Source organism: Olea europaea, chromosome 12, assembly GCF_002742605.1.
Source record: "Olea europaea var. sylvestris chromosome 12, O_europaea_v1, whole genome shotgun sequence".
NCBI lineage: Eukaryota > Viridiplantae > Streptophyta > Magnoliopsida > Lamiales > Oleaceae > Olea > Olea europaea.
The window spans coordinates 24,566,130-24,586,399 of NC_036248.1; the positions used below are offsets into that span (position 1 = coordinate 24,566,130).

The following is a 20,270-nucleotide window of genomic DNA, read 5'->3' on the forward strand; positions in this document are numbered from 1 at the left end:
AAATGGCTTTATCAGGGAAGCTACCTATCTGAGGTGGGTTTCCAACCTGGTTTTGGTAAAGAAACACAATGGTAAGTGGAGGGTGTGCATTGATTTCACCAATCTCAACAGAGCTTGCCCGAAAGACAGCTTTCCTCTCCTAAGGATTGACCAACTAGTAGACTCCATGGCTGGGCATGAATTGTTGAGCTTCATGGACGCATACTCCAGCTACAACCAAATACCCATGCTCCCGGTCGATGAGGAGCACACTTCTTTCATCACAGATCGAGGCCTCTATTGTTATAGGATGATGTCCTTCGGGTTGAAAAATGCCGGAGCAACTTATCAAAGGCTCGTCAACAAAATGTTTATGGACCTCATCGGTAAAACGATGGAGGTATATGTGGATGACATGTTGGTAAAAAGTCTGGAGGCTGAGGACCACATAACGCACCTCAACAGCACATTCCAGATCCTGAGAAGATATAGGATGAGGCTCAACCCCCTCAAATGCTCCTTTGGAGTGGCTTCAGGTAAATTCTTGGGATACATGGTCAATCAACGTGGAATTGAAGCCAACCCGGAGAAAATTGAGGCCTTATACAAGATGAGGTCTCCCTAAAAGCCAAAGGAAGTGCAAAGTTTAAATGGGCGGGTGGCCACACTTAGCCGTTTTGTCTCCAAAGCTATAGACAAATGTCTCCCATTTTTCAAAGTGCTGAAAACGGGGAAAAAGTTCCAATGGAACGAGGAATGTGAAGATGCCTTCCAAGGCCTGAAAAGGCACTTGGGGCAGGCCCCCCTCCTCTCCAAATCGAAGCCCGGAGAAATCCTACAACTATACCTAGCCGTCTCAAACGAGGCCATCAGTTCGGTTCTGACTCGAGAAGAAGGAACCACCCAACTTCCAGTTTACTATACAAGTAAAGCACTCCTATCGTCGGAAATCCGTTACCCCGATATGGAGAAGCTCGCTTTAGCCTTGATCACGGCCTCTAGGAAACTAAGACCCTACTTCAAGCTCACACCATCCACGTGTTGACGAACTTTTCCCTAAGGCAAGTGCTCCAAAAGCCTGATGCCTCAGGAAGATTGTTGAAGTGGGCAGTGGAGCTAAGCGAATTTAACCTCGTGTTCAAGACTAGGGCGGCCATCAAGGGTCAGGCCTTGTCTGACTTTGTGGTAGAATTCACCAACTTACCCGACGTAGATGAAATCATGGAACCCGTCGAGCCCCCTACATGGAATTTATTCATGGATGGGTCGGCTCAGGTGCTGGAGTTGTCCTCATCAGCCCCGAAGGTTACAAACTAAACTTGGTAGTGAGGTTCGGGTTCAAGGCCACCAACTATGTAGCAGAATATGAGGCATTACTTGCAGGCCTCAGACTGGCAAGGGAAATGAAATTAAAGAGGCTCCTCATAAGCAGTGACTCCCAGCTGGTTGTTAGCCAAGTGAATGGTAACTTCTCAGCCAAGGACAAAATAATGGCCTCTTACCTGAAAATGGTAATGAACCTCATCCCTTCCTATGAAAAATTCGAACTAATCCAGATCCCGCGCATCGAAAATTCTCATGCGGATGCACTCTCTAAGCTCGCAAGTAGCAAGGATTCGGAACTACTCACGGTAGTACCTATAGAGCACCTCTTCCTACCATCGACCGAGACCCCCAATGTCATGTGGGTCACTGGGACCCCTACCTGGATGCAGCCAATTGTAGCATACCTTAAAGACCAGGTACTTCCCACTAACAAGCTTGAGGCCTACAAGCTACGGAGGAGGTCAGCCCACTTCCTCTTCATTGATGATGTTCTCTATAAGAGAAGCTTCTCCTCTCCACTTTTACGATGCGTCAGAGGAGAAGAGGCTAACTATATATTAAGAGAAGTCCATGAGGGCGTGTGTGGTAATCACTCTGGAGGTCTATCTTTAGCACAAAAAATATTGAGGCAGGGGTACTACTGGCTGACCCTGAAAAAGGACGCCCTCCAATTTGTACGAAAATGTAACAAATGCCAATGATTCTCTTCGGTACAAAGACAACCGTCACAAGATTTGACTACGGTCTCTAGCCCTTGGCCTTTCTCAAAGTGGGGTGTGGACCTCATAGGTCCTCTACCTAAGGGTAGAGGAGGTGTAAGCTTCGCAATTGTGGCCATTGATTACTTTACAAAATGGGTTGAGGCCGAACTGCTGGCAAAAATTACAGAAGCAAACACTTCCAAGTTCTTATGGAAGAATATTATATGCCGATTTGGGATCCCCTATTCGATCGTCTCAGACAATGGCAGACAATTCGACAACAAGAAGGTCAGACAACTATGCGAGAAACTTGGCATCAAGAAACATTTCTCCACACCTCACCACCCACAAGCAAATGGCCAAGTTGAGGCTGTCAATAAAACAATCAAACATGTCCTAAAAAGGAAGCTTGATGTGTTAAAGGGGGCTTGGGTAGATGAGCTGTCACAAGTACTGTGGGCGATCCGAACCACCATAAGGACCTTAACTGGAGAAACGCCTTTCCTCATGGCATTTGAAACTGAGGCAATGATCCCCGTTGAGGTTGGACTGCCGTCTCCAAGACGTCTGCATTTTAGTGAAATCACAAATGACGAGCTTAGGAGGTGCGACCTCGGCTTCATTGAAGAAAGAAGAGATGACTCCCAGTTGAAGCTCGGTACATATCAAAGGAAGATGACGAGATACTTCAACTCAAAAGTCAAGAAAAGATCATTCCGAATCAATGACTTGGTCCTTAGAAGAGTTTTCCTTTCCTCAAAGGAACCTGGTTCCGGTTCCTTGGACCCTAACTAGGAAGGCCCATATAAAATCAAAGAAGAGATTCGGCCTGGAACGTACTGGATTGAAGACATGAACGGCAAGGCACAACCCCGTCCATGGAATGTCGAGCACCTCAGAATCTCTTACCAATGAGTGTATCACCTCGCTGGAAGGTTTTTCCCAGCTCATGTAACGTTTCTATGATTCAATAAAATTCATTTGCTTAAAACTGTTGCATTATGTCGTCACCTCGGAGGAGAGGCCAGTGTCCCATCTTTGGGCCACCTCGCTTAAACTCTGAGGCTCATGCACATGCCTCCCTTTGGCGAGGCTGAATGCCAAGGGGTGAAGCCTCAACATGGCTGTACCATCCACCATGTTGGGAAGCGTCATCACCTCGGGGGAGAGGCCACGGTGCCATCTTTGGGCCACCTCGCTTGAACTTTGAGGCTCATGCACATGCCTCCCTTTAACGAGGCTGAACGCCAAGGGGAGAAGCCTCAACATGGCTGCACCATTCAACATGTTGGGAGCGTCATCACCTCGGAGGAGAGGCCACGGTCCCATCTTTGGCCCACCTCGCTTGAACTCTGAGGCTCATGCACATGCCTCCCTTTGACGAGGCTGAACGCCAAGGAGAGAAGCCTCAACAAGGCTGTAGCATCCACAATGCTGGGAAGCGTCATTACCTCGAAGGAGAGGCCACGGTCCCATTTCTGGGCCACCTTGCTTGAACTCTAAGGCTCATACACTTTTAATATTCCTAGTTCGGCAGCAACACGGTCCATCCTTAGGATCCCTTCAGGTTACAGTTATTAAGTTCAAGTACAATTCATTTGCTTAGGTCCCATATTGGTCATAACTTGTGAGGCTTGTACAATTTATTTGTTCAACTGATTGGATTCAGGATACCCAATTAAAGTTATTTAGTTTATCAATCAATATTACGTTCAATTGCTTAGCGAGGCCAATACACTTCAGAGAAAGGAACAACATTAAACAAAAGAGATATTATATTAATTTTCAATTGAAAATACAAAGGAGGGCCTGAGGCTAGTACATCGTCAATAACTGAAAGGAAAACTACCCTAAGCCTGGGAAGGTGATGGAGGTGCTTCAGCAGTTGGGACATCAGCAGCTTAGACGTAAAAAATTACTTCTCCTGCCTCTGCTGCTTCAACTCCCACTACCTCATCAGCTGGGGTTTGAGGCATCTTGTCCATAAACTTCGACCTGAGTTGCGACATGTCCTTATTTGGGTACAACTCCTCAGCTCGCTCCATCACCTCGGTGTAAGCAAAGTTCCTCCAGTACGTGCTGAAGCTCTGGTACTCCTCAGTGTTGTGAAAATTTGCAATATAGTCCTTCACTGCCTCCTCCCTTGCACTGGGACTCATGCACCTCCCTCTTCAACACCTCTATCTGGGCCAAGGCAGACTTCAGCTTGGCCGATTCTTCAAATTTTTGGGCCCTAGCATCTTCAGCTTCGGCCCTAGCTGCTTTCAGCTCCTCTACAAGGGAGGCTGTCTTTTTCTCAGTCGTCTGAAAGCCTGTAAAAGCCTCCCTACACTCCAGTGCGACACCAAAGGTCCTAACACTTTAGCTGACAAGAGCCATGGTTAAATCTATCGTGTCACAGGAGGAGGTGTACAGCTGCCACCGATCCATCCAAAATCTATAAAAACTTTCAGTGGCGCTTTGGATCTCAGGTGGCAAGGCCTCTACCAAAGCTGGGGCCAGGGGATCTTCCCTGCTAGCAAGGAAGCTTGGAGACTTACCTTGTACGCGAACAGGTCTCTCTTTGGCAACCTCCTCCTCAGCTGCCTCGGCTTGCCTCCTTGTAGCCTCCTCTCTCACCTCCTCAGCCTCAACACGCCTGACCATTTCGATCTTAACCGCTTTCGAGGTGGCTTCTAGTAGCTTCGGTGGTCCGGCTTCTTTACCTTGGGACATAGAACTCCCAAGTTTTCTAGAAGAGCTGGAGAGGTGCACGAGTTTTCTCTTCTTCAGCTCATCAGTGATCTTCTTCTTCCCCCGAGGCTCTTTGGCCTTCTCTTGCCTCTGGGGAACCCTCTCTTCAGAAGCCCTTGAAGTACTGTCCTTGGAGAGTCGTTCAACCCTACCTCGAACCTCCTTTACACCACTGGACCAGGGCTTCAGGGGCCGTGCCTTCACATTAGAGGTCGCCTTCAGAATGGACGCCATGTCAGGAGCTGGGTACTCATTCCTCTTAAACTTATCTGCACAACACACTGCGTTAGTACCAAAATGAAAATACAAAAATATACAAGTGTGGAGGCTTCATACCCTTGGAGGCCATCAGTTCGAAGTCTAGGAAATAGTGACTTTTTTCGATGAGGTGGTCGAAGTGGCGAAGCTTTAGAGGTCTCTTGTAAATATCCTCTATTACTTCAAACTCCTCCCTGCTCAGTTCGAACCTCGTACTGCAATCTACAACCGAAGCATCAACAGTTAGACAAAAAATTAGAGCTAACAAAGGAATGCAAACTACTAGGGTGGGAGATTCACGAGCTTCGTTGTACTGGGTTGGTACCATGCAAGACAGGGCTTTGTCTCCCTTCACCGCTTGCCACCTGCCCCTAACCCAGAACCATGACTCCTTCCACCCCTTTATGGAAGAAGGTAGCCCCACCACAAAAGGCGCATGGGCCCCCCATGGAGTCAAGTAGTACCACCCCTTGGACTCCTTGCCTATTATCCTAGGCTGAAAGAGAGTCATAAAAACGTGGAGAGGCATGTCCTCCCCAAGCGACACTTCTTTCCATAGGAAGTACGACCCGACCAATTGGCTCCACCCATTTGGCAGAACCTGGGTCGACGACAACATGAAATTCCTCAGCACAACCCTGAAAAAGGGGTGCAGAGGAAGACGCATACCTGCCTTAAATAAATATTCACTCACTGCAACACACCCCTGCCTCGAATAATAGGCTTGCTCATGAGCCTCGGGGACTAGCATCTCCACATAATAAGGTACACAACACCTCTCCTTTATCTCCCCCAACCTCTTCGACGTCATATTCAAAGGGACTCTGGACGCCCCCACTCTACATTGTAATCTACCTCTTCTTCGGTCATAGCAATTTGCTCGACCTCGGACTCCTCCCTATAACTAGACTCCCGACCAAATGACGCGACAGTGACCAACTCCCTTCCCGAGGTCGACTCCATCTCAGAAAGCAACTAAGAAAACGATAAGAGGAATTCCTGTGAAAAATACCTACTGAAAGACTACGCGAACTGAGTTTGCCGGAAAAGCAGTAAACAAGATTACTTCAACGCCGGAATGTTTAAGATCTGAGAGGGGAAATCAAATTGCAAATGCTGGAAAATTCTGAAAAAGGGAGCTTTCTCACCTTTTATAAAGGGTCAGGACAAACCCCCACCGTCAGATCGAAGCTCATTCAATCTGAACCCTTCATTTTAAATCAAATCCGAGGCGTAGAATTCAAACAGTTTTTCAAACCTACGCCTCAGATTTAAGCGTGTCTCCCACGCACCTCAGCCAACACGTCTGCTTCTAGAATCTCCAGCTGTTCTAATAATTATGATTTTAATTCGACGGCAGGCGCCTTGGAAGTCGCAACGATTTATCTACCTCTCCTGGAAAACATGCGCAAAATATCAAATCAATGGCACAACTAACAAGGAAAAATTATCATCAATGAACCTCTGCTTCATCTTCAACATTCAGCCATCAAGTCTCGCAGGTTCGGTTTCCCAACCACCTCAGCTTTATCTTCAACATTCAGTCCCAACAACCTCAGCTTCATCTTCAACATTCAGCCATCAAGCTTCACAGGTTCGGTTTCTCACCACCTCGGCTACTACATCATTCACCCGCAGCAACACATTTCAAACTACCCACCGACTTTACTTCATTCAAGTCCATGCATTACATAAATGACTATATTTGGACTTGGGAGACTATTGTTACGTAGTGTCATCCTTGGCCTACTCAATCCGAACCACGTGGCACTCTGGCCGAAGTGGGCTGAATTGGCACTGAATTCAAACCCCGTGACACTCTAGTCGAAGTGGGCTAAATGGTCGAGGCCCATATACAGAGGCCTTTAATATTGCCAAACTCCATATGCCGAGGCCTATGGATATTTTCGAAGCCCTGAAGGGGAAGTAATACGTGAGTGGCGGAAGTCCCCAAACCATGAAGGAACTTCTTCCATGATCATCTCTCCTAAGAGATCTTCTACATAAAGATCTTGTTTGAATGATTGATGGAACGTTTGTCATGAGTGCATGTGTTAAGTCTTATTACTAGCAAGGGGGTTCTGCACAAGCAATAAATGTGCAGCAAGCTAGCAAGTCAAGGATGATGCCTAGGATTAGATATTTGAGTTAAGGAGATGAGGCCACGTGCCACCTCATCTAAGGGCCGCCATTTCACATGTAACACTATAAATACTTCCTCTGTATAACATCGAAAGGTTAATGCAAGAATCAATACAAGGAACCACACTTTACTCTCTCTTTAATATTGTCTTACAACACAACACAAATATATACATATTTACATTCACATTCATGAATACCGATTGGTAATTATTGTACAATCGAATTACGAACATCCCACCGGATTTCGACCGTACTCGTCCCGTACCGTTGAGCTACTCCCACGCTTCTAAAGAGGTTCGTTCCAGACAATCCATGTGTCTTAGCGTGTAGGACCTTCGTTCATGTGTGCCCCGGTAGGTCCGGCATCTGTTGGCAACACTTTTTGGGGTCAACAGGTATAAGCACTCTAACTTCATTACAAACAAGGTGTTCTTTAGCAGTTCGAGAAACTAATTCTTATAGCTTCTCGCTTCTTTTAATCTTAAGCTTCATATATTATTCCATTCGATCAATGACATTCCGCCAAAGTTTGCAGAAGCTTGACAACTATGATAACTTATGGAATACATGTAAGAAACTTTTGTAACGACAAGTGTGCTTTTTATGTTTTGATACTCCTTTTGAGTTTGAGAATTTCCCAGTCCAATTTCCGCCAAATCAAGCATTGTGAATTGCCATTTTTGTATTGATTACTTGGCCTTTGATTGCCCGGTATGCCCAGTGTATATGTAAATGAATTTTGATATATGAAAGTTTACATTTACCGATTAAAAAAAAATTGCCTTTTCAAAACATTGTGGCAACAAGCTAAGCGGAAGGTGAATCTTGTTGGCTCTCTTTAAGTACATCTGCAATGATACTACAGCATGGTTCCATACTTCTATCTTATCTAAACAACTTTCCGCAACCCTTGAACAAGCCTAAGCCATATCTCTTCGGTATCTTGAGATAATTTCACAGTTTCGACCTCGAACATAGCTTTCCTAGCATCTTGAGCCCACTGTCCTAAACAAGCAACCGAACCAACTTGCCATGAGATCCACAGCTCAGAGTGATCTATCAGTCTTTCCAAGGTAAAGTTTTTCAAATTGCCTTGTTGCATTTATGCGGACTAAAATTAGCTAAAAACAAGTGGGCTCCATCACACATGATAAATGATAAGGTATCAAATCCTGGTTTAGAAGGATTTGGGTGTCTAGTGGTAATAGAAAATAAAGAGGCAATAGTTCGCCATCCTATTTGGGAATGAATGTGTTTTGAATTTGGTTTAACTAGACGACTGAGTGATTTGCTCACAATATTGGTTAGGAACTTGAGCATCAACCTCGAGAACTAGTTGCAGTAGCTTAAAAGTTCATCTGCTAAGTTCTCTTGACAGGAAAGCAGTCGCTGACAAATATTGTTACAACCCATATTTTTATCTAGTCAAGGTCAATAGTGAAATTTTCAAAAGTTGGGAACTTATATAATTTTGGAAGTGTTAGGATTAAATGTGATATGAAAAAGAGAGTTGAAGGACTTAGTTTGCAATTATGGGTTAGTGGACCATTTAATTCAACCATTTGACCCATTCTCTCTCAATTTCACACCAAAACACACACACACACACAGAGTAACGAGAGAAGCAGAGACCGGCAGTGAAGGGAGAAAAAAGGAAAGAAGAAAGGAAAAAGAAAAAGAAAAAGGAAAAGAAGAAAGGAAAAAGAAGAAGAAAAAAGGTAAGGTTAATCTCTTCAAGTTGGGTTTAATTTTTCCACTTTGTTTTCGAGTGATTAAGTATGATTTATATTGAATTTTTAGGGTTTTAACTTGTAGAATAAAATGTCGAATTTTAGGTGATATTTGTGCGAATTGGAGCTCAAGTTTGGGGATTTCTTCATTTCCAATTTCAGCTAGGTAAGGGATATTATTTTAGCAAACCCTAGAAATTTTATTTGGGATTTTTGGGATTAAGTATGTTCATGAAAATGATGATGTTGAGAAAATAATTATTTGGAAGCATGAAATTATGGAACAAGAGGAAAATTTTAATTAGTTGAATTATAGCAACTTCTTGTCACTTGAATGATGTGGATTGTCACAGTGATGTTTGGAAGTGAAGGTTATGTTGGTAAATTAGTTATTAGTCAATGGATTATAAAATGTGATTAGCTCCAATTAATAAAGGAAAATTTGAGAACTTATTCAAGTGTCCAGAAAATTTAATTTTAAGGTCTATCTAGATATTAAGGTTTCTTGATTAGATAGAGGATAAATTGGTTATTAATATCATATTTCAGGTGGTGGCGAGGAAATTGGAAACGTTTATCAGCCAATCTAGCTTGTAGCTCATACCTTATGAGTGGATAAAACTTATTTTTCAGAAATAAGTCTTCTTTAAATTTTAAAGTTATTTATTTTATAAAATTGATTTCATAGCATGATTTTTAGAATAAAATAAATTTTATTATCAATTGCTTTTAAAGTTAAATTCAGTTCGGTTAAATTATTTTAGTAGCATGTTATATTCTTATTACATGTTTCAGTATAGTTAAAGTTATTTCTAAAAACCACCAGAAAGTACTCAGGTGATTTTACCCCAGTTTGCACTGATGTGAATGTGTTTCCACAGTGTATGACTAGTTATAGTTATTTTACCCACTCTGTACTATCGTGAATGTGTTTCCATAGTGTATGACCAGATTATCAGAGGTCTTTAGGACCCACTCTCGTACACACATAGGCTTTGGGCCGTGTACTAGGGTGATTAGCCTTTGGGGCAACTCTGCGTACGTATGACCAGATTATCAGATTTGAATAGCTTTGCCTTGTACATCGAGATTACTCTGTACATGAGTAAGGCTATTCATTGTGTACTCTTTTTGGTGTGATTTTTCAGTATTTATTCAGTTCTCAGATTTCAGATTATGGAAGTCAGTTAATTCAGTTTTCAGAATAAAGCTTTCAGCTTATACTATTGAGCAGCAGTAATATTTCATAGATTTTCATGAATATCAAATTCTTTATATTTGTTATATCTCACAGATACTTATCTAGAATTTAGAATAAATAATTTTATAATGTAATCATGTCTAGTTTTTAAAGACATTACTAGATTCAGAAATTCTCAAGGATTTAATAAAGTTAAAATTTTTAGAAAATATGCATAAATGAAAAAAGTTTACTTATTTGCAAATAATCCACTCACTGAGTTACAAACTCATATTTTTGTCATGTTTTTCCTATCAGGAGACCGTTGATTTTTGAGATACTTGGAAAAGTCTGTTGAAGCGAAAGAGACCGTTCATAGTATGTAATGAATAGTTGGGGGACTCATGTTTATTTAGTACTTTGTCTAATATTTGGTGTGTCATGCACTTCGTGGAAAGGTTGGTAATTGATGTAATGCTTGCATGTTGACATGATGATGTTGTAGAAGCACTCAGTCGAATTTTGTTATATTTTGTTGTAGTTGTGGTGGTATTAGAGGAAGTGGTGGTTTCCAAAACTTTTGGTTTGAAGGTCTATTTGAGGTTTTGATGATTTTTCAGGTTGGTTTTGTCCATTTTTAAGGGGACACTCTGTCAAAATTTTCATAGAAATTTAGCACAGTCAAATTATGTCAAGTTTGCCTTGGTGGTGGGTTCGGCATTTATAGCTGGCATCTACCATCGACGCACGACACGTGTCGAGTCAATTAGGTTGAATCGGGATGGGTCGTGTCAAATATGAAGTCCAAAAATAGCCTTTTCAACTAGTATACAAGCCATTACATTTGATTGAAATGTGCTCGTAAACACCCTGCTGGAGAAGTCCAATCCTATCTCGATTATTCAGGGTAATTGCAATTCCAGGCCAAAAATGGCTGTGTCTTCATCCTCGACAGAGCTATTACCCTTTTGATGTCGCCTGGCAGCCCATATGAGTGCCTATTTAAGCTATAATAAAGAATCAGCTTGCAAAAACTTGCTTTTAGTGAAGATATAATCAATATGACACTTCTAAATTGCCTGAAGTATGCGTTGATGGGCAGTAAGTAAGTTGTTGTTTAGTAGATTGAGACCTTGGCTCTTTCATTTCTAGAGATAAGAGCTAATTGAATCGGTCCATTAGGCCAGAAGATCGCCTAGGAGTACCAATGGATTGCTCGGAGCAGAAGATAATGAATTCCTTAGAAGCTTTCCTTGTCTAGGTTCAGATGACATCTCTGAGTCATCTGTTACATCACTGGCTACATGAGCAGGAAGAAAGCTAAGCTTTAATAATCTTAAGATGTAATCCAAAATATTTCTCTAGCTAGTGCGGATAAAATCCCCATATCTGTTTGCAATAGTGAACACAGTTATAGAAGCCATCCTAGCTTTTGCGTCATCACCAAAGGCTATAACAGGTTCCTCAACCGATGAGGGATTCAAGAATAGTGAACTTAAATAGAGACACTACCAGATCATCCAAAACATCTTCAAAATGATGGCATGCTGAAATTTTTGCAACAGCTAAGAATCCATCTATACATGTCTAGTAAATATCCTCATGTTCTGCATAATCAAATACCGTTGAGATATGGTTGAGGCAGGCTTTGGAATCAATGTCAATGTATGGAGAAGTTTTCTTTGGTTTTTGCATCAAATCAATCCATCGGTTAAGAGTCATTTCAGCAAAATCAGCATGTTGTGCAGAATAATAGATCACCCAGATGATTTCCTGGGCTCAGTTTCTCCTTTTCGATCGTCACCACAAAGCAAAAAAACTTAATACTCCTCCAACCTCTATACACTTACGGTTACTGAGATTCATCCACTTAGGAGACCACAAAGGAAGGTAAAATCACAAAAATAGTAACTAGGAAGGTATACAAACTCCTTTAATTTTACACCTTCTTTATTAATAACAAACTTTAGACCTACATTACTAGTTCCCTTTAAATACCTTAACATCCATTTTAAGGCTTTCCAGTGCTCAAGACTTGGATTAGACATATATATACTAAGAGTAGTAACCGCAAAGGCTAAGTCCATCTGGTGCAAACCATTAAATACATAATAAATCCAATCAAATTAGAATATGGAATCTTATTCGTGTTCTATTTCTTTCTCATTACATGGCGCTTGATCTTTAGATAACACAAAATGATTAGTTGAAGGTAGTGTAGCAAGTTTGCACTCATGCATGTTAAATCTTTTTAACTCCTTTGAAATATATGAGGTCTGATTTAAAAACAAAGTAGAATTTGACCTATCTTTTTCAATTTCCATACTTAAGAGTCTTTTTACTTTTCTTAGGTTCTTCATGTCAAATTCACCATTCAACTTTGTTTTTGTCTTGTTTAGCCATTTAAGTGATGGACTAACTGTTAGCATATCATCCACATATAGGAGTAAGAACACATAGTTGTTATTTGCATCATCATATTGGAAATATAGGCAGCGATCAGATTTACTCATTTGACACCCTATAGCGAGTACAAAAGAATCAAATCTCTTATACCACTCTCTTGGTGATTGCTTTAAGCCATATAGAGAGTTTTTCAAGAAACACACATGATCATGTCTTAATTTATCTTAAAAACCTTTAGGTTGATTCATAAAGATTTGCTTATCAAATTTAGCATGTAAAAAGAACAGTTTTTACATCAAGTTGTTCAAGTTCCCAGTCAAAATGTGTAATTAATGCAAGCATGACCCTAATAGTAATATACTTAACAATAGGTGAAAGAATCTCATTATAATCAACACATTCCTTTTGTGTTTATCCCTTGGCCACTAACTTAGTTTTAAATCTTAAGGGTTCAGATTCACTAGCACCCTTCTTAACCTTAAAAACCCACTTACAATCAATTGTTGATTAGGTCTAAGTTTTCTAGTCCCCAAGTTTAACTCTTTTCTAAGCAGCTCTTCTTCTTTTTCATTGCCTTAAATCACTCTTTTGATTGTTTACTTCTCATCGCATCTTCAAAGGTTTTTGGCTTTTTGTCAACTAGCTCCTCGTAGCTAGCATGAGCAAAAGCTAACTTAGACTCATATCTAAATCTTCTAGCGGCTCTACATTGTCTTTTCTCTTTGTCCCTAGTTAAATTATAATCTGCTAGAGGATTCTCTTCCTCACTCACAGGCTCATATTCAATCTTAAGGCAAGACATTTCAGCCTTGCTAAACGTAACATCTCTACTCACAATGATCTTAATCCTTTTTTGGCTTCTATCCTATAACTTGTAACCCTTAACACCCTCAGGGTAACCTAAAAACCACATTTTTAGCTCTAAGTTCAGTTCAAGCTTTCCTCACTTTAATGGGAAAAGCAGTACATCCAAAAGTTCTAAGCACAGAATAATCACTTAGTTTACCAAACTATTTTTCATGAGGACTATCACCATTCAATATAGTAGATGGAATCAAATTAATCAAATAACAAGTAGTCATAACAGCTTCACTTCAAAAAGATTTTGGGACACTAGAACTTAGCATCATGTAACACACTTGATCAAGTATGGTTCTATTCATCCTTTCATCTACCCCGATTTGTTGAGGAGTGTAAGGAACAGTCTTATGCCTTGTTATTCCGTTTTCTTGGCATGTATTATCAAATTTAGTGTTACAAAACTCTAGGTCATTATCTGTTATCAAATATTTGATCCTCTTGCCAGTTTGGTTCTCTACTTGTCTTTTCCAATTATTAAATATATGAAAGGTACTAGACTTATCTTTTAAAAGATAGGCCCACACTTTCCTCGTGTAATCATCAATAATGGACAAAAAAAAATACCTATTTCCACCCGAGGTGGGATTATTAACAGAACCCCTCAAATCTGAATGCACATATTCAAGTATGCCTTTAGTTTTATGAAAGTTCATGGAGAATGAAGATTTGTGATGTTCACCAAGCACACAGTGATTACAAAAAGACAAATCATACACAATCATTGCCAAAAATACCCTTTTCATTAAGGAGTTCAAGATCTTAATACCTATACGTACAAGTCTATTGTGCCATTTATGTGTGTGATCGGCCTTAGCAAACGAGATAAGGGAATCTAGATCTCACTTCTCCAATATTGACATAAATATCATTTCTCCTGAGTCCTTTAATGAAAACAAGAGCACCCTTAACCAATTTTAAAACTCCATTTCCAATTTTACAGGTGAAGTTAGCCTTTTCAAGTTTTCCTACTGAAATCAAGTTCTTAGATAGTTCAGGAATATATCTAACATCATTTAACGTATACACAAAGCCAGTGTCAAACTTTAAGGTAATGTCACCAATCATAGCAACAGTATAAGTAGAATTGTCACATAGTACAACATGCTCATCATTTGATTCATGCAAGTTTTCAAACCAATTCTTTATGATGTTACATGAAAAGATGTACTAGATTTAAGTATCTATTCATAAAAACAAGAATTGGCAGTTAGATTCAATTCAGCAGTAAGTAATAGGACTCGTAATCATATACACTTCACTCTCATCAACATTGAAAGCAGAAGATAACAGATTTAGTTAATCTCTCTCTATTGCCTTCAACTTACCCTTTTCTTTATAGCAATCTTTTATAAATGCCTCGTGTTTCCACAGTTATAGCATTCCTAACCTTAGTGCTAGATTTTGATCTAGACCTACCTTTCCCCTTCTTTTTACTTCCATTAGTACTTGACTCGCCACTACTATGGAGACATTCATTATTGTTTGCTTAAATTGAGTTCTACCCCTTACCATGTGAATCTCACCGCCTTTCTTATCATGTTTTTCAGCTTTAATTTCCATCTCCTTACTTCTGAGAGAGTCTATGACAATTTCAAGTGTCAAAGTATCTCTACCATACTTGATCGCATTTTTAACTTCTTTGTAAGTGCCAGGAATAGAATTAAGCAGAATTATAGCTTTACAAGTTTTTGATACCATCTCTTTGCTGTTAATGATATCTTGGACAAATTTGTTAAACACGTCTAAATTGTTATCAGGATCATTTGAAAGATCCATTTTAAAACTGAAAAAATGCTCAAGTAGGTAAAGTTTGTTTGGAGTAGATTTAAGCAAATCAAGTCCTCTAATTTTTTTCAAAGTTCTTTTGTGATTTTCAGTTTACCCAATTTTCTCAAAATTGCGCCAAACAAGTTTAAAATGATTGAAGTGTAGGAAGCTCATCAACTTCCTCTTTTTGTTCTTTTGAAGAATCAGCCGGAAAATTACCTACAATAGCTTTTGAAACTTTTTGTTGGATCAAAATATTTCTCATCTTGCTATATTGAAAATCCCCATTTCCATTAAAAATTTTCAAATCAAAATTGTGAGTTGTCATTTTTATGAATCAATTCAGAAATGCACAAAGTCACAATCAAACCACATAATGTAGTCTTAGGGTCACAGATAGGATACACCATTCTAGATTTCCAAGATTTCATAAGTTTCGCGATCTTAGATTAAGGGAATGTTTGAAGCCGGTAAGGTCATGGTGTTCTAACAAAAATTAACGAGACAACAACGATAAATGTCAAACAAAGCAGTTTCAATCACATCAATTCCACACAGAGTATATCACGAAGATAACGAATTTAATTAAAGAACAAAATACTGAATCACGTAAGAGCAGGTAGTTCCTAATACCTAGCACAAGCAATGATTATCCCATACGGTAACCCCAAATCCTATTATCACCTCCACTCGATGATAGGCTAGTGTAGAAAATTTAATTGGGACAAGCCAATTTATCAGAGCGGACACATCTGAAGTCCATAAAATTGAGAGATGCGAATCTCCTGCTTTAGGGCCACCACTATTCGCCCTAAAGATTCAGTAAATGTATTTTAATGTAGTTGGCCAACGATCACAAAATGAGCGTCCAGAGGCAAAATCATCCAAGTTTTCTTGAGTAACCTAAAACACTAAACAAACGGTATCAGTACGTTCAGGAATCAAAATAAGTATTCTGCCTGAAGAGAGCTCGTCGGGAGCAACCATCATGCACCTCCGTCGAAGAGCTACAGTCTTGTCGCCTCCACCTACTGGTTTTGAGTATGGTCTTAGTTTTCCTAACAAGTGAGTAGTTTGGCTAGAAATAGGACTTTCAAGTGTGTCCCCTTCGTGAAAAACGGTGATTATGGTTTCTTTTGGCCAGAAAAATCCTCCCTATACTTTGATACCAGATGTTGTATGGAATAATAGATCACCAAGATGATTTTTTTTGGCTTAGTCACTCCTTTTCAATCGACACCACAAAGCAAAACAACCAAACACTCCTCGAACCTATATCAACTTACGGTTGCCGAAATTCACCCACTTAGGAGACCACAAAGAATGGAAAAATTGCAAAGATAGTAACCACAAAGGCAATAGGGCGAGTGGGCAGAAAGCGGCAGAGAAACATCAAGAGGGTCAGCTGGTTTTTCACACACAGTGAGGCCAAAGAAGAAGACCCATATATTCAAGTGAAATGGGCGTGTAAGGTAAGTAGAAATTAGGGCACATTAATGGATCAAAAAAGGGCCCAACACAATTTAAATGGGCTACCAAGTGAATTACCTCTCATTAGCTGTCTAGGTAAGTGGAAATGGACTATGAACAGCATTAAATAAATTAGGTTGCTTCAAATGACCCAATCAACTTTTGGGTCGGGTTATTTCAATTGTGGTGTCGATTTACCATTTAGTCATTTGGTCGACGCCAACATAGAACATAACCGAGTTACGTCATTGTCCGGAGAGGTCGTTTGACAACAATTTCCCAACACAGCAACTTGTTCAGACATTGTGTAGATCTCATTCTTGCAAATTGAGTAATATAGCTCTGACAGGAACTTACGAGGGAGATCATTACCTTCATTTATGTCCCTATTATTGTGGATAAAATCCTCTTCAGTCATCTTTTTCTTCACCTGTGCATTGTGGTGGTCAGTGTCGAGAACTATCAGGGAAGAGGACAACGTAAAAGCAACATCTTTATTAACTAAAATCTGAGGTGATTTGTTATAATATCTATCTGCTTGGCTTTCGAGCACTCCATGTATCTTTTGAGATTCTCCAAGTAGTTGAAAAGTGTCCAAATGACGCAATGCAGAATCCAGGTTCATATCTTGGAAATCGAATGTTCCAGCAAATTCATGTAGAACCTGGACGAGAAATTCATCATGATTTCCAAGAAAATCTCCAAAAAGGATTTTATCTAATGCAGCAGTATTTCTGAAAAAGCAAGCCACACTTTGTCGATCGAGCTTCTCACGTAACAGGCATGCTCCTTGAAGAAATTCAAAACCCTTTTTATGGTCTCGATTAAAGTGATCAGCACCAATCATCAACCTTCTTTTTATCTACTTCCTTTTGCCGACAAAAGGAACCCAATAATCAGGATCACCATATTTCTCACATTTGACCATCTAGAATGGAGTATACTCCTCAAGATTTACTAGAGGTAGTTCTGAATTTATTGAACAAATGCCTATCCTCTCAGCCATTCCTTGAACAACAGCTATCTGACCATTGAAAGGATAAGCGGACTCATTGAAAGGCCAAATTGCATCAAATTACGGAATAGTTCATCTTGTACCAAACTCAGCAGCCTAGGATGATTGCCAATGGCATGACCACCCAATTGAATAGCTGAATTGATCAAACCTGAGGCAAAAAGCTGCACATTTTCATCAAATGAGACAATATTAGCTCTGGGGCCCATTCCTACATGTTCAAGGACATTCAACAATGATCAGAGGAAGTGAAATATCTCAACCATGAAGTGGATACCGTATGGTTCTGTCAATAAATGCAAATCATAAGGAACAACATCCTTTCCATAATCAGTCCTGACTGCTGTTTAATCCATCATTCCACTAACTAGACTGCTGGAAGAAGTAGCATTAAAGAATCCATGGCTTAAAATTACTAGCCATTAATAAGTGAAGTCGAAAGCATTGATCATACATATGGATAATAAATCCAAGATGAGTATAAAAATCATTACTTGATGGCTATTGTTTGCACAAGAATGTGGATGCACATTCTGAAGTTTTACAAATTAAAGCATGCTTCTTTTTACCTCGAAAGCTAATTATACTTTTCTCCCAAGCTAAAGAACTCAAGTATATCCCAATTAATTTATCATCTGCAACTTACAGAATAAATGCAATGACGTCTGCTTGAAGACACACTCATGGTTTAAGTAATGCAATATTAAAGAGATATTATTATAATTAGTTTCCATTTTTTGATATTTATTTTACGAAACATTATTAGTTTTTTGATTTCATTGATTTCATAATATTTATCTACTTCAATTAGGACTAGTTTAGATCCTATACAAAGGGGGCATATGAAATATAGAATAATTGGTATTTTCTCCCTTATCTCTCTGTTCTCTCGCTCTTCTCCTCTCTTTTCTCTTTTTCTCTTCCCTTTTCTCTTTTCCTACGATTCTTCCGTAGCATTTTGCATGAATTTGGTATCAGAGCAATTTGTCTTCAAAAGTGACATTTTCAAGTTTTTCATAATGTTAAATAATTATTCTCCACAAAATGAAAGAAATATGTGCTTTGTAAAAAACTAGGATGAAGTTGAGTACAAAGAAAAAACAAACCACTTTAGATATATTAAAAAAATTATCACGTAAAAAGTGTTGGGAATTCACTTACCATGCACAACGGAATTCAAACAAAATTTCAATTCTCACAAGGATTTTGTGTTTAGATAGAAATTGTGATACAAATTATACCTTTGTTGAATTCTACAAACTCCTTTACTTTTCTTGAATTCATTTGCAATCCATAGTTGTCTAATTGTCCAGTTTTCAATGAAAATCCATACGGGAACAAGATTGAGAGAACTAGGGTTCTATTCTCTTGTGCTCCCAAGAATATGAATTATGTTTTTTCTACCGTTTTCAAACTTTAGCAGCTTATTTATATAAGCCCAAACAGGCTTGACCCGTTTCTTGAACTTAACTCGGTCTAATATTTAATTAATCTAACCAATTAAATTTGGTCCATGAATTAATTAATTCGGGCTATTAATAAGCAATCCAATTAATTAATTAATTAATTATCCAACACTTTTGAATTAATTAATTGGTAATTCTAATTCTTCTAGTTCTTTTTTGTGTGTGTCACCCGTTAGGTTCTCAATCACGACGACTAATGACGTAAATTATTATTTTGATATAATCAAAATCGATAAATTAAAATACGCATTTTTAATTTATCACCAACTTAAATTCATCGTCTCAGATTGACATTTAGTAATGTGTCAGGGTAATAAATGTGACGAAAAATGTCACGTGGTATGACAAAATCAAACTTGTTCGTTTATCGTCAAGTTATAATCCTTTTGTCAATATGATCCGATTAATTACGAGATATGAAAGTGTGTCAATCTTGATTACCGTTCATTTCACTATTAAGTCAATATAAGTCGAAAACTTTTTTTTCGACTTATTAGTACACTTTGGCCAAGAATTTCATTATCAACTTAATTGAATAAAATGTAGATCATAATCTCTTACTATCTAAGAGTAATGAATCATCTATTGATCATTCACAACCTTCATATGACTTTTAACATACTTGAATGATGTCGTATTAGCGACCTTTGGTAGAGCAATATTCAACATCACCAAAGTATGGTTGTCTTCATATAAGGCACTATGATGACCTCAAGTCAAAATACCAATTTCATGACTGAATGTTAAAGATTAATTATTGACACTTAGATAATTATTCACGTGGAATCTCCCAACAGGTCTCTAATGTTTTGATCTATAACAAAATATCAACATGTTCATTCAAGTATTACAACGCTTTAGCATGTGAGATCATCTACTCACTTTACAAGTATGAAATGCCACACGTGATGATCTGTCCATAATAACGATATCTGTACCTTATTATTACTTACCACCACGGATAATTTAAGATTCGATCATATTTAATGTGCATCTCAAAATTACAATTCCTTGTGATTAACAAATTATCAAGATTTGAATCTATGAACTCTATTATTTAATTTAATTGAATATTAATTAAATAATAGATTTGCCATAAAATTGCATCAATTATGTATTAAAAGTGCATATGTTCAAATTTGATTGGACATAGGACATAACACTTACAAACTCCCACTTACACTAGATCTAATCACTTATGTATCTAATATCATAAGAGTCTACATGACGATC

At 39.0% G+C, this 20,270-nt stretch overlaps 1 protein-coding gene and 1 pseudogene across 1 annotated transcript; one reads left to right on the top strand and one right to left on the bottom strand.

Annotated features, from left to right (window-relative positions):
• The first annotated feature begins 373 nt into the window (after positions 1-373).
• On the top strand, positions 374-2,801 carry LOC111406817. The gene is made up of 8 exons (XM_023036189.1): positions 374-515; positions 699-905; positions 1,070-1,254; positions 1,323-1,424; positions 1,536-1,721; positions 1,806-1,939; positions 2,024-2,294; positions 2,430-2,801. The coding sequence occupies exons 1-8, from the start codon at positions 374-376 to the stop codon at positions 2,799-2,801; spliced, it is 1,599 nt and encodes a 532-aa protein (XP_022891957.1).
• Positions 2,802-5,810: 3,009 nt separating this feature from the next.
• Positions 5,811-18,256, bottom strand: LOC111406818 (annotated as a pseudogene).
• Positions 18,257-20,270: the final 2,014 nt, after the last annotated feature.